The sequence below is a fragment of the Crotalus tigris genome, unplaced genomic scaffold (genome assembly GCF_016545835.1).
Source record: "Crotalus tigris isolate CLP2741 ecotype Arizona unplaced genomic scaffold, ASM1654583v1 scf7180000024339.11422700, whole genome shotgun sequence".
In the NCBI taxonomy this organism is placed as follows: domain Eukaryota; kingdom Metazoa; phylum Chordata; class Lepidosauria; order Squamata; family Viperidae; genus Crotalus; species Crotalus tigris.
Window position 1 is genome coordinate 1,463,240 of NW_024100509.1, and position 14,973 is coordinate 1,478,212.

The 14,973-nt window shown below is 41.7% G+C and overlaps 1 protein-coding gene across 1 annotated transcript in view; it reads right to left on the reverse strand.

Annotated features, from left to right (window-relative positions):
• XRN2 (5'-3' exoribonuclease 2) overlaps window positions 1–14,973 on the reverse strand; it is a 99,117-nt gene that overhangs the window by 74,160 nt on the left and 9,984 nt on the right. Inside the window, exons 2-5 of the mRNA XM_039325971.1 lie at window positions 8,092–8,219; window positions 7,903–8,014; window positions 1,123–1,234; window positions 601–659 (exon numbers count right to left, since the gene is read on the reverse strand). Of these exons, the coding sequence (XP_039181905.1) occupies window positions 601–659; window positions 1,123–1,234; window positions 7,903–8,014; window positions 8,092–8,219 (411 nt within the window). The remainder of the gene's footprint in view (window positions 1–600; window positions 660–1,122; window positions 1,235–7,902; window positions 8,015–8,091; window positions 8,220–14,973) is intronic.

A 14,973-nucleotide genomic window follows, 5' to 3' on the forward strand; every position in this document is an offset into this window, starting at 1 on the left:
CAAACTTGAGTTTTGAGAGTAAAAAATTAGGTTCCTATTTTAGCAACTGAATTATGAAAAACTTCTGTTCGTTCTCTCTCCTCATACAAACCCAGCCCAAAGTTAATCTTGGGAATGCTTTTCTCAAAAGCATTATTGTCTTTTGGATGACTTTGCCCTTTCACATGTAGTTCTTAGGAAACATATGGCAAGGGAAGGAGAGAAATGCACATAAGAAGAATTTTAGTTATATTATGCACACTAAATTTAGAGATAGAGAAAAAACAGCACAAGTGTACTTAGAGATATATCTTTTGACATTTTATTCTTCCATTTATGTCTTGCTACAAGTTTCTACTTAGACTTGACACCACTACTACTGCAATCAAAGTAGCATCCTGAACTCCTGAAGATTTTTCCTAATTAGTTCTGTAATGTAGCATTTTAGGTGGCATCTTCATCCCCTGGAAATGCCAACAGTCTTCACAAAAATATTTGATAGATATTAACCTGCAATCGGAGTCTGAGATGACAGTTATAAACCCACTATCAAGCAGTACTTAAACAACCAATAGACTGTGACCAAAGCTATGTTTGGGAGATAATAGTAGTTCTACTTACTGGAGTTATGCAATTGCTATCAAATCTTTCTTTAATTTCTTCTGGAGGTAGAAAGCCACCTTTAAAAAACATGTAACAGAACTGAAGACTAGTGTAACAGGCAAAATTATAAGATAGAAGACAGACATATATTTCATATCATTAATTTTTAACCCATAGCATTTTACTTTACTGATATCTCTATTCTGGAATTCACAATTAGATCTGATGACCACTTAACGATAATGGTTCTAATCCAATTTAGCTGTTTACTCAATAAAAATTTCTTTATTATTTGGTGGATTTTCTCTCAAGACAAGCTGACAAAGAATTCCAGGCATGACATTTCAAGTGTAAATTAGAATATACTTAATAGAACCTTGTGAATAAAGATAACACAGAAACTGTGCAACTCAATCAATCATGCATTTGCATGACTATTTTGCTTTACTAGATACAAGAATAAGTAAGGACAATAAAAAGCAGGAAAGAACCCCTTCTTCAAATTACTTATTAATGAAAAATATTAGATTATCAATTTACCTTTCTCCATAATTTCTTGTCTAATTCTCTGCTTCTCTTCTACACTTTCCATTCCTTCTTTTGATGCTCTGAATCTTCTGGATCTCTGTTGATTCATCTTTGCCCTGGGAGCCTAGAAGAAGAGTATTAGCATTAACAATTTAAATGACATTTTTCTTACTTTTTGTCTTCCTATTAAAGGGGCGTTGACTTACCTGAACGCCTTTTCTCAGCACGGAGATGGATAATCCACGCAGTGGGTTGAGACTGTATTCCTGGCCAATCAGATCAGTCAGCCAAAGTTGCCACGCCCCGTCTTGGACCATGATCCTCCAGTCTTGACTCGAGCGCAGCCATTGACTGACAGTAAGACGTTTTGGCTCCACTAAATATACCCTATTATTCTAGTCTATAAGGGTGGGTGTGGATTATCCATCTCCGTGCTGAGAAAAGGCGTTCAGGTAAGTCAACGCCCCTTCTCCAGCACTGGAGATGGATAATCCACGCAGTGGGACATACCAAAGCCTATTGTCCCTTGGGTTGGGGAATAGACTGGTCCCGTGTGCAACTTTGGTCTAGCACCTGCTGGAGAACCCTCCTACCGAAGGAGGCCTCTGCAGAGGAGTACCTGTCGATTTTGTAATGACGAATGAATGGAGAGGGCGAGGCCCAAGTGGCTGCCCTGCATACCTCTTCAATAGAAGCCTGCATGGCCCATGCTGCTGAGGTGGCAGCACTCCTTGTGGAATGGGCCGTGATATGCTTGGGGACTTGCAAGGACTCCGCCTGGTATGCCCCCGTGATGCATGCCCTAATCCACCTACCGATGGTAGAGGACGAGACCTTCCGGCCCCTAGTAGCAGGGTTGAAGGATATGAAAAGCGCTTCCGAGCGTCGGAATTCCGCTGTGCGTGAAATGTAATGTCTTAGTGCCCTGCGTACGTCCAAAGTGTGCCATTGTTGCTCCAGGGGATGAGCTGGGTTTGGACAGAAGTCTGGTAGGACTATTTCCTGTGATCTGTGAAAAAGGGAGTTGACCTTTGGAATGAATGAAGGGTCTATTCTTAGGACTACCTTGTCCCTGTGAAAATGGCACAGGTCCTTCCTCATTGAGAGAGAAGCTAACTCGGATATCCGCCGAGCTGACGTGATGGCTACCAAGAATGCTACCTTATGGGTCAGATAGCGAATGTCACATGTTTTGAGTGGTTCGAAGGGCGCTCTGGTAAGAGCTTGTAGTACTCGTGGTAGTTCCCACGATGGATACCTATGCACGGTTGGCGGTCTGATGTTTGCAGCCCCCTTGAGGAAGGATCGTATTAAGGGATGCTTGCCCAAGGATTCACCGGGGCTGGCAGAAAGTATAGTTGAGAGGGCGGCGATTTGCCTGCGCAGTGTGTTTGGCGAGAGGTCCCTCTCTAGGCCATCTAGTAAAAATTCTAGGATCTTGGGAATTGTGATCCCTTCGAGTAACAATTCCTGTTTAGAGCACCATGATTGGAAGCTTCTCCACGTGGCCTCGTAGATACGGTTCGTGGAGGGGCGCCTTGATGCCTGTATGACCCTAATTACACCCTGTGAGCAAGCCCCCTTGGCTAAAATTGACCGTTCAAGAGCCAGACGGCTAGTTGTAGCCATTGTGGCTCTGGGTGGGAGATCTCCCCCTGCTTGAGGGAGATCCTCTCCGGAGGAATCCGCCATGGATTCGTGCGGGAGAGACTCCTCAAGTCTGCGAACCAAGGTCTCCTTGGCCAATAAGGGGCCACAAGGATTACCTCGGCCCTTTCCCGCAGAATCTTGCGTACTACCGCCGGAAGGAGAGGTAAGGGTGGAAACGCGTACAGGAGCCCCCTTGGCCATGGGCTCCGTAACGCGTCCGTCTGCTCTGCTCCCTTGGATGGGAATCGGGAGAAGAAGCGAGTTAGGTGGGCATTGGAAGGAGAGGCAAAAAGGTCCACCTGGGGAAGCCCGAAGCGGTGACAGACCTCCCTGAAGATCCTCGGGTGTAGTTGCCACTCCGAGTGATCTATTGTTGATCTGCTCAACAGATCTGCTTGGATGTTTGCCTCCCCCGATATGTGGTCGGCCTTTATGGAGGCCAGATTTTGTTCCGCCCAGGCCCCCAGTAGGAGGGCCTCGGCCGAGAGCGAGCGAGAGTGTGTGCCCCCCTGACGGTTTATGTGGGCCTTGGCTGTCACGTTGTCCGTCAGGACCAGTACGTGCCTGCCTTTTATGCTGCTGTGAAAATGCCTTAACGCTAGGTGAATAGCCCGCAGCTCGAGCCAGTTTATGTTGTGTCGGAGATCCACCGCTGACCAGCGGCCCTGTGTCCACTTGGTCCCCAAGTGGCCTCCCCAGCCGAATAAGCTCGCATCTGTTGTGACTACTACTCTGTCTGGTTCCCTGAAGGGGGACCCCCTGAGGAGAGCTGGAGATAGCCACCACCTGAGGGAGTGTCGTACTCTCAGAGGTATGCCTACCCTCTTCCGGGATGCACTGATTTGTTGTCTCTGAAACGGGAGCATGAACCATTGCAGTTCTCTTGAGTGCAGCCTTGCCCAAGGAACTATTGCTATGGTCGATATCATCTTCCCTAGCAGCTGGGAGAGGCAGACCAGCGTCACTGACTGACCGCGGCTTACCTGTTTTACGGCTTTCTTTATGCTGCTGAGGCGTTCCTGTGATAGGTACACCTTGCATTCCTTTGTGTCTATGACCGCTCCCAGGTGGAGTATTCTCGTAGTTGGGGTTAGATGGCTCTTTGGAAAGTTCACCGAGAAGCCGTGGTCCTGCAGCATTTTTATCACTAACTTTAGGTCCGCCCGAGACTGCTGGGCGGACGATGACTGGATTAGAATATCGTCCAGGTAGCACTGGACTCTGACTGGTACGTTTCTTAGTTGTGCTGCCAGAACCGCCAGAATCTTGGTGAACACCCTGGGCGCTGATGACAGGCCGAATGGAAGTGCCCTGTATTGAAAATGGTGCCCCCTGTAGGCAAACCGTAGAAAGCGGCGGTGAGCCAGAGAGATAGGGATGTGCAAGTATGCCTCCGTGAGGTCGATCGATGCCAGAAAATCCCCTTTCCTTACGCTTCCAAGGATGGAGCGTAGTGTCTGCATTTTGAATTTGCGGTATTTTATGTAGAAATTTAGCCTTTTCAAATCCAAAACGGCTCTCCAACCCCCCGAGGGTTTTGGGACCACGAAGAGGATAGAATAAAACCCCTGGTCTCTCTGGTTCATAGGCACCGGCTCTACGGCCCGTATGTTTAGAAGGTGCTGAACGGCCTCGTTCATGAGCCTTCTCTTTGTTGGGTTTGTGGGGCAGGGGCACGGGCGGAAGCGGTTCGGGGGCTTTGAGAGAAATTCTAGATATAGACCATGACGTATGGTGTTCCTGACCCATACGTCCGTGGTGGTCTCTTCCCACTGGGGAGCAAACCCTGCTAGTCTGCCCCCTATGGGAAGGTCTGGGCGGGAGTCATCTGGTACGGCGGAAGGGGCGGTTGTTCCCCCGAAAGGGCCGTCTTCCCTGTGTTTGCCTATGTCTTGTGTTCTGTCTGTCCCCCTGTCTTTCCCTATCCTGTCTAGCTTGGAAGGGTTGGGAATTTTGAAAGTAGTTGACCCTGGCTTCCGTACGAAAGGATTGTTTCCTTCCCCAGGAGCCGGGTCTCTTGTCCTGCCTTTTAAGCATGTGTTTAAGGACCTTGCGCTTGTCCTTGTTCTCTGTCAGGTATGGCGTTAGTGCCTCACCAAACAGCTTTGCCCCTTGGTACGGAGCCGAAGCCAATTTCCACTTGGATTTGGTATCCGCCTGCCAGTTCTTTAGCCAGAGGATGCGCCTGCTCGTGTTGTTTGCCGCCATTGCCTTGGCTGAAAACTTGGTCGCTAACAGTGTTGCGTCCGACGCATATTCCGTGGCCGCTACCATTTTGCTGAGTTCCTGATGAGTGCGTATATCTTCCATGGGAACCCGGCCCTGTAGCTCACGGAGCCAACAAAGTGTGGCTCTGGTGAAAAAGGACGCGGAGGTAGACGCCCTGGTAGCCCAAGCTATTGCCTGGTGCGTTCTCCTGTAGTTGGACTCACTCTTTCGGTCCTCGGCTTTAAGAGCCTCAGCAAAATCTCCTGATATGGCCGTGTCCGATATCAGGGGACCTATGGGTTCGTCCACCACCGGCACCTCTAATGTTCCCTCTAGCTCCTTTGCTACGTTAAATAGCTTCCTCTCCGCATTGCTAGGAAGCGGTAGGGAGGTTGGCGCTGCCCACTGTTTCCTTATTGTGTTTAGGAACATGGTCGGGCATGGTATGCGGTGTTGAGTGGTTACCTTTTCGGCGAACGTCGGCTCAGCCTCCGTGTCAACTGTGACAGGCTCCGCTGGTGTCCCATGCCCCAGATGGGCTGTGGCCTCAGCCTTGCGCAGAATAGTAACAAAAAGAGAAGGGTTAAACAGGCCGCTGAAGGACGGCCCTTGAGGTGAGGTGTCCTCCTCCTCCTCAGACATTTGAATCCCTTGTGACGTACCTGGCTGGTCCAGGTAAGCTTCCTCAGAGACCGACGAGTCTGAGACGGAGGAGAGGTCCTGATGGTCCTCCGTTTCCTCCCGATGCCTCGTTCTAAGTCCTAGAGACTTGGCTTTTGAAGTTTGAGCCCTGGCCTCAAATGCACGGTCCACTGCCTGTGCTATTAGGGTAGCTAGCAGATCCCCCGTCAATGCAGGAGGAGTGACCATTGCCTGGGACCCTGCAGGTGCTGTGGTTAGCATGGTCCTCGGGGTTTCCTGCAACCTCCGTGGGGAGGGGGATCGGGAGAGCGATGAGAATTCGCCTATCCCACCCTCTGTTTGGGACTGTGATGAGCTCCCTAATGACCAAATGGCCCGTGGGGATGAAGGGAGACCCAGCGGTAGATCAGAACCTATTCCCCCATTCTGCCTATTTTCAATTCTGGCCCTTTTCTGGGCTCTGTCGAACTCTTTTTCTAGGGCTTGGTGTCTTCTGATTGCCTGTTTGTCAGCCTTCTTTGATGACTTCCTTGCAGCCTTTCTAGGGGCTGCAGAGGATTCCGAATCCTCTGAAGCAGGTGCTCCAGAGGATGAAGGCGGGGCTCCAGTGGAGGGAATGATTGCTTCCTCCATTCTCCACTAACGCTGGGCCGCGATAGGGGGGACCCAGGTAGTAGGAGAGCTCCAACTTTGAGTAAGGACAGGCGCACTACTGGGGGCGTCTGGAACTCAGGAGCAGACTCTGCCAAATTGTCAGAGTTAGTCACTGTGCACGGATAAGAACAGGCACGCTAATGGGAATGCCTGGAACCCGGCTTGACTATGGTGGGTAAGGACAGGCACGCGACTGGGGATGCCTGGAACCCACCACTAAATCCAGAGGCGTACGGGCCACTAATGGGGGACCCGAAGTCTGGAAGGAGCCAAAGGCAACTAAACACAGTTAGTTATGAAAGGTTCTTATTTACTTTAGGTAGAAGACACCAAGTCCTGGCATCAGTAGCTATGTGTCTGATTTGAATGTCTCTGAATGACTAATAGATGCTTTAGTACCCCAGTACTGCTTGCCTATTATTCACTCCAGCGGCTGAACCTAGCTTCCTTAAGGAACTTTAACTCCCCTGTTTGGACAAAAAATATGGCCGCCGCTGCCAGGAAACTACTGCGCATGTGTTAACAAGGCTGCCTATGCCACGTGCGGTTGTAACAAAGAGCTGCGCGTGCTTCCAGCTGTGCAGACAATGGCGCCTCGTTTAAAAAATCCTGAGCAGCCTGGAGTGAAAAGACTGCTCCTTCGCACGCCAGCTGTTTCCCTTACTCAATCTCCCTCCCAGCATGCGTCCCCTTTGTCCTCCGCTTCCCTCGCTAACTGCTTGCCTTTCTGTCTTTTTTTTTTTGTTTGTTTTAAACGCGAGGGGTTGCCCGAGCCTCCCCCCCGTTTGTTTAAGGCGGCTGCCGGCTGTTGGAAGGTGGCTGGGGTTGGTTAGGGAGGGGAGTTAGGGATTTCCCCCTTTTAAGTGGGGGAGGTTTCCCCTGTAGGAATCTGACTTCCTGAGTTTTACAATTTAGCAAGGAAATTTTTGAGTGGTCAATTAAATTGAATTAAATTATCTCTAATTAACTTTTAAACTAAGCAATTTCAGCTACTAGAAAAAATCCCCCCCTAATGGAAAGGAACTATACCTGCCCAGGAGCCAAAAGTTCTAGATGTGTCTTCATGGCGAGATCAGTCAAGACTGGAGGATCATGGTCCAAGACGGGGCGTGGCAACTTTGGCTGACTGATCTGATTGGCCAGGAATACAGTCTCAACCCACTGCGTGGATTATCCATCTCCAGCGCTGGAGAACTATTAAGTTTTGATTGTATCACTATATTTGAAAGTTTACATACAAATTACACAGACGCATACATTCACACACATACAGCAATATTTATAGACTGCTACACTATGAACAATTCTGGGAAATTTTAAAATACTACTAAATATACAATATTAATATTATTTTATATGATTCAGTTAAATGAGAAAAAATGTATTTGTTACTGACTTTCCCACACGTACAATCTCCATAAATAAATGTGTAATAATGAAATATTGTAGTCCACTGTGCCTCAAGGTTTTGTCACATGTACTGAAGTATTGATATTGGCTAGTTAATAGAAATGAAATAAACATTAAATTAATGTTAAAATCCCATTTTGCAAAGAATTATTTTTGCTAAGTCTCATACTATTGTGATTTTTTTTTAAAAAAAAAACTGAATAATTGAGCAATTTGTTTTATACTTACCACTCCATCTATTGCCATGTAGAGAAGTCTCCTTGGTCTCACAATGTTGAATAGCCTGTCAATATACTCAAAAATTGCAACCATCATTTCATCTTCATTTTTGGGTGCTGGCCTGCAGTGTAAAGTATCACATTAATATTTCAAATACCACAAATGCTGACTCCTTATTTAAGTAAAAATGCCACTCACTTGTCCTCAGGATGTGTACAAGGATGGATAATGCCATTCATATCCAAGTATAAATTATCAAATTCCACTTCATTGGGATTCGGCTTACTGGTGTCAACTGGAATTTTAATACCATTATATTCCTTAGCCTGCAAACAATAAATGACTGGTGATTCTGAAATAGTATTATCATATTTCAAGAAAATAAACCACATTCAAGAAAACCAAGTTGTCAGACATAATCAGGACCATACTCTAAGTTGCAGTTAAAAAGATTTATTGCTCAAGCCTATACTCAAGAATCTAGTCAACTAACATTCAGTACTAAACTGGCGCTAGATAGGAGTTAATAGAATTCAAGAGGCTTGGACTTAGATTAATTGTGGGAAGATAATAATTCTGGGCTGATTACTCACTTAACTCTATCTTCCTAGGCCAAGAATGAAGAAGATGTACAACCCATAAGGAAGGACATTTTTATATATTCTTCCTAGTACAATGCAGGCCCACTTTTTTCGGATCACTTGAGTGTTGATCATTTGATTGCAACAGGAACTGACTGACTGGCTTGCTGCCTGAACCTGATGTTATGGGCTGAAAGAATGACTGGTCCAAAGTCAGGTAGGCTTTCATGCCTAAGGCAGGACTAGAGCACTCTTCTGGTTTGTATCCTGGTGCTTTAACCATTATATCAGACTGGTTCTCCTGGTAAATTATGATTTTAAAAGATAAAATTATTTTATATCCAGACTTTGACCATTTTAAAGCAACGCATATACAGTATAACACAAGCTATATTTCATATATAATCTTTGTTCCAGAGAAGCACATTAGATGTGTACATAGACACACATATCCACACACTCCTAAAGCAGCACCATAAACTTTGAAAAAAAATCAGATTTAATTATTCAAATAAAAGTCTTCATATGCACTCTTTACTTACACTAACATACTTCTAAGGATTTGCATAGTGTCAATAAAAACATGTAACAGCAACACTCAGATTAGCATGTTTCTTAAATCTGACAAAGGTTTTATGCTACTAATTCATAATAATACATATTACTGGAACATCCAAATTTGTAGATGTTTATTCCTCACTGAAGAGATTTCTATCTGCAATCTCACATATTTTTATACAATAACCTAAATTAGAAATTAGTCTTTCCTGGAATTGTCTCAGAGTCTAATAAAGTACTTTGTAGCCAAGAAAGCTGAGTATGGAACCCAACTTAAAATTACTACTACTGCTATATTCCTATTAGGTTATTCATGTTCTGGGAATTTATTTATAAGAATAAACAAACCTTCATATGTCATAATGTCAGATTTTAACATGCTGAATATTAGAACACATTCCCCCAAGAATCATGTTTGTGAATTTGAATTTTTATGTTCTCTATTTAGATTCTAAAATAGATTGTTTTTGTATCTATAAGCATGAATAAAAGCACATGTTTTACTCTTTCATCTTCCACTCCTGAGCTTCCCTGCAGAGACAGGGAAGGCTGAAAAGTTTAATTAGTTTAATGTGTATTAGTTTACTATTTTGTTGTAACTTTGGTTCAGCAGTAGCTGGTTATTGAAGTTATATGTTCTCCTTTTCCAAGATTTACATTTGAATGACAGTTATGAGTATCTGTATCTTTTTTTTATTATTATTAAATTTTTTTAAAATTTTACAATAAAAACCCTTTCCCCAATCCCTCCCCAAAACCCTCCCCCATTCTTCCCAGAGCTGAATACAGGCTTAACTAGAACTTAAAAGAAAAAAAAAAATTTTTAACCTCAAATAAACCTTAAACTAATATCATTAAACTCAATAAACAAATTATAACATACTTTAACTCCATTATATGTAAAAAACAAAAAGGAGGATAAATAAATAAAAGAAAAAAGAAAAAAAATGAGAAAGTAAAAAAAATTAAAGAATAATAATAATTATACTTCTACATAAATATCTTAAATTTTAAATATAAATTATTCAAAAGCTAGATGGTATTTTCTTATATCATACTTATATTGTATAAAATTTATCCATCTTTTCCACACCAAGAGATACTTCTCTTGCGATTGGTCTTTCAAGAAAGCCGAAGTTTTTGCCATTTCCACTAAATAAGATACTTTAAAAAACCATTCTTGCAAAGTAAGCAAAAATTCCTTATTCCAGTATTGCCCTATTAACAGCCTAGCCGCAGTAATTAAATTTAACATTAAAATAGTCTCTTTATCATCACAATCCGAAACAATACCCAACAAAAACAGTTGTGGAGTAAATTTTATCCTTCTTTTAAAAATTCTTTGGATATTCCACCATATCTTAATCCAAAAAGCTTTTATACTTTTACATAACCACCAAATATGATAATAAGTGGCATCCAAGCAACCACATCGCCAACATTTAGGCTGCAGGTTTGAATACATACGAGACATTTTTTGTGGATCAAGGTGCCATCTATAAAACATTTTATAAAAATTTTCCCGTAGATTTTGGGCTTGTGTAAATTTGACATTCCTCACCCAAATAATCTCCCATGTGTCTAATAGAATCGGTTCATCAAAATTTTGTGCCCACTTAACCATACAGTCTTTAACTAGCTCAGCTTCTGAATCCAATTCCACTAAGACACCATAAATTCTTTTAATGTGAGTTCGACTTTGATCTCTGATTTGTTTTAACAAATTCTCATCCTCTCTAAACAGGCCCACCTTATAATCTATCTTCCACCTTTCCGATAGTTGTCTATACTGAAACCAAGAATAAATAATATTTTCTTGTAGTAATTCATCCATAGATTTTAATTGCCAATTTTTACCATCCCACTTAAGTAATTGTGTATAAGAAATAGTATCCATCTTAACTCCTCTCCTTATTCCTTCTATTGCATGCCATGGAATAGCCCATAATGGAATTCTTGAATCACTTCTATAATATTTCTTCTAAACCCGAAGTAAAGAAATTCTTAAAATATGAGATTTAAAAACTCTATTGACCTTTTTATTATAAATTAAATAGGCATGCCATCCAAACAATAAATCCCATCCCTCCAGAAGGAGTATATCTACATTTGTTAAGTTAACCCAATCACTAATTAATGTCAAAACCACAGTGTCATAATACAATTTCAAATTCGGTACCTTGAGTCCACCTCTCTCTCGTATATCTTGTATAATTTTAAGTTTTACTCTTGGTTTTTTCCCTGCCTAGATAAATTTATTGATGCCTTTCTGCCACTCATCTAAATTTGCTTCTTTCTTTAAAATAGGTATCATTTGAAATAAGAAAAGAAATTTTGGCAAAACATTCATTTTAATCGCTGCTATTCTCCCCAAGAGGGACAATTGCAGCTTTTTCCAATTAGCCAAATCCTTTTGTATTTTAACCCACAACAGAGTATCCTGTATCTTGAAATGTGTGCAAGGGCAATATTAGGGCAATTTTACTAATATGAACTCAAATGTTCATCCCTGCTTCAGCTGACTGGATGGTCATGGATTTGATGTTGAGGACTTTCAGAATAATCTAAAATGCAGTCTCAACACACCATTGGTTTAATTAACGTAGCAAGACCTGCTTGATTTGATTTTATCAGCCAGACAATAAGTAGCAAGTGGTTTCTAGATCAGTTTTTATGTCAGCTTCATTTTCATGGTTATAAAACTGTATTTCAGCTCTCTCATCTCATTCAAATCATGCCAATACAGGAAATCTACTATTACAGTGTTCCCAGATAAAGCCTAGGTCAGTGATGGCGAACCTTTAGAGACTGAGTGCCCAAACTGCAACCCAAAACCCACTTATGCATCGTTGAGTGCCGGGTGGGTATGGCCCATTGGCTGGATGTAGGCCATTGGGTGGGTGTGGCCCACTGAGTGGGCGTGGCTGCGGTGGTAACGGCAGACTGTGTGGGACTAAAAGGTTCAATCAATCAATTCCAACTTTGCAAGATCTTTTTTTTCCCCACAAGAAGTTGAAATTGACTGATTGAATCCTTTTTTTTTTTTTTTTTTGCAGACGGCGGTGGAGGCCTAAAGTGAAAAGATTTTATAAAACCCAGCTGAAGGCCTAGGACTGGGGCGACGGCGTGTGTGCCCACACAGAGAGGGCTCTGAGTGCCACCTCTGGCACCCATGCCATAGGTTCGCTACCACTGGCCTAGGTGATCATCTATTTTAAAGAGTCTAATAAAAGAAATCCCACCACTTTATACGGAAGTCCATTCCACTGTAAAACATTTCAGTTCATCAGAATCAATTTTATAAGGTTAAGCAGAGTATGTATCTTGTAATCTGATTTCATTTGTTTAGATCCTAATATATAATACAACCTTTGTTCATATCTTAACTTCTAAAACAACAACATTTTCAATAATGTTATCTAACTCCAGGGGTGAGAAGTCTATTTCTAATTCCCCCCCAAAATGGATTACCCAATACACTGAATATTGACATTTCACAAGCAGCTGATGGTATAATAACCAACAACTGATACTGAATAAAGCCTGTGAAGTTCCTTGGATTAGCCTAGATATTACGGCAGGCATGTCAAACTGCTGGCCCACAGATTTATGATGAAATTAACCAAACACAAGAACTCTTTACTGAGTCTATGTTATAGTAGTGAAGATTATTTTTTCCCCAGAGGTTTTGTGTGCTTTCAGTATTATTCAACAAAGCTTTTCAAAATGGTCTGAAGCCTTTCTAATAATCATAAAATACATATAGCTGGAACCCTTAGTAGTATGATATGTTTGCTGATTGCTTGTATGTTTCATTTTTGCTTCTTAGGGCAAATTTCTTTAACAAAAAGATGAGTAGTGGGTATGGGACATGATATAAATTGTTTATAAAAGGATTGAATATGAGCTTATTTAAAAGAAGGTAGCAATTAAATTGCTATTGACCCAGAGGAGAGCTATAGATTAATATATTCTAATATATTCTTTCTTGGCAAATACCCAAGCAGTTGGTAAATGACAAGCTCTAGCATAGACACTTTTATCTAGATTCATTTCAATTGACACAGAACTCTGAGATGACTCTGGGGAACGTTATAATGTTAACATATTATGTTAATATTCCCAGAACTATCAACATCTTCAAAGAAATAAAATTCACAAGGGGAGAAAACAACAACACAAAACCCTTCCTGGATATCCCTATCAGTAGAGGCAACAATGGCAAATTAGAAACACAAGTCTCTATTGTAAAACCACCCACACCACCCAAGTAGGACAAGCAGGCAGAACACTAGCATAGGGCATACATGAACACCAAGTAGCAAATTAGAAGACATGTTGAAAACTCCTTAATCTTGCAGCAAAAATCTAAAAACGCTAGAGAACTAGTGGAAGCCTGGTACTCAAATGAGCCCACAACAGACACATAGAGCTAAATGACATCTACATACCATTCAAAACAGGCAATCAAAAAAGCCAATCAGGAGACAGAAAGACCAAAACACCTCCTTGCCAGCAATCAACACCCAGACAAGCAGAGAGTAAGACCAAGATTAATATTAGACCAATAATTAAGTAGTAAACAATACCCCAATTAAGGAATTACCAACTCAGACAAACAAGCTAACAGTAAAGAACACCCTAATCAAGGAACTACTAAGAACACTCCCACCAATACTGACAGGGCAAGCCACTAGTATATAAAAAGAGAGCACTTCTTGCACTAATTATGTTCCTAGTTTGGGTATGAAAGCTTGCAAGAAACAACCAAGCTCAGAAACTACTAAGGACTCCAAGTACACAATTTTTTTGAAAAAGGACATCCATTAATTCCTCTGATTCAAGTATTTTTTTAACCCTGTTTTTAGTTTCTAGATGCTCATAGCCCTTTGAAATAGCTAGAATCGAAATATTTTGATAAAATGAAATGTGTCATGTGATCTCCTCAGACCCATAACTTATTCAAAGCTTCACTAATAGCTTTCCTACATAGATGTTTCTATTTCAGCTGATAGAGAATTGCCTTTAAAATGTATTGTATAGGTGTCATAGTGTGCTCAATTTGGCACATTAAAAATCAGTAGCTGTTGGAATGTTCATGAGCAGGAAGAGTCATGTGGTAACTCAGTCAGCCAATGTGAAGAAAGTGCTATTGAGTCTGTGTAAAAGATATTGAGTTAGGAGCTGAATTTTCAGTCTCAGGTTTGTCTCTGTATCTCTCTGTAAGAAGTCTTCATTAAGCTATGTTGCTGTAAAGAAGAATGTATGGTATTGTAAATATTTTGATATGAATATAAAAAGGTCATTTGAATCAGCTAAATGCAGTCAACTGTGAGAGCTTCTGATTTATTTTTCACCAACAGAGAAATTAAAATTCTCTAACAGGTTATGGGCCCAGAGCTTACTAAGGACTGCATTGTAATTTAAAGCTGGAAGAAATTGTCTCTGTTTAGAAAGTATAAGAACAAGGCAGAATTAGCAGAATGGCTGCCATGGAATTTAAGGAAAGCTCTGTGCCTCATTTGGGTTAGAAGAATTACACTGTGTGGGCTGCAAAAATGGAATGTTTGCTAAAAGCTAAAGAGCTGTGGTATATCATAGAAAATCCATCACACGTGTTTGCAGCTGCTGATCAGAAAAGTCATGATCAAGCAATGGCTTATCTCATCTTGAATTTAGATGATGAACAATTTCTAAATGTTGCAAATTTAAAGACTGCAAAGGAGATTTGGTTGAAGTTGAGAGCTGTGCACGTGAATGTTTCTGCATGCAATATAGTGCAATTGTCAAGAAAGCTTTACAGGGCCTGTTTGCAACCAGGCGAATCTGTGGAACAGCATTTAAATAAAATGCAAAGTTTATTTTTGGACTTAGAACAACATGGGATTAAATTCCCTGAGTCCCAGAAGGTTTTATTAGTGTTGAACAGTTTAGATAAAAC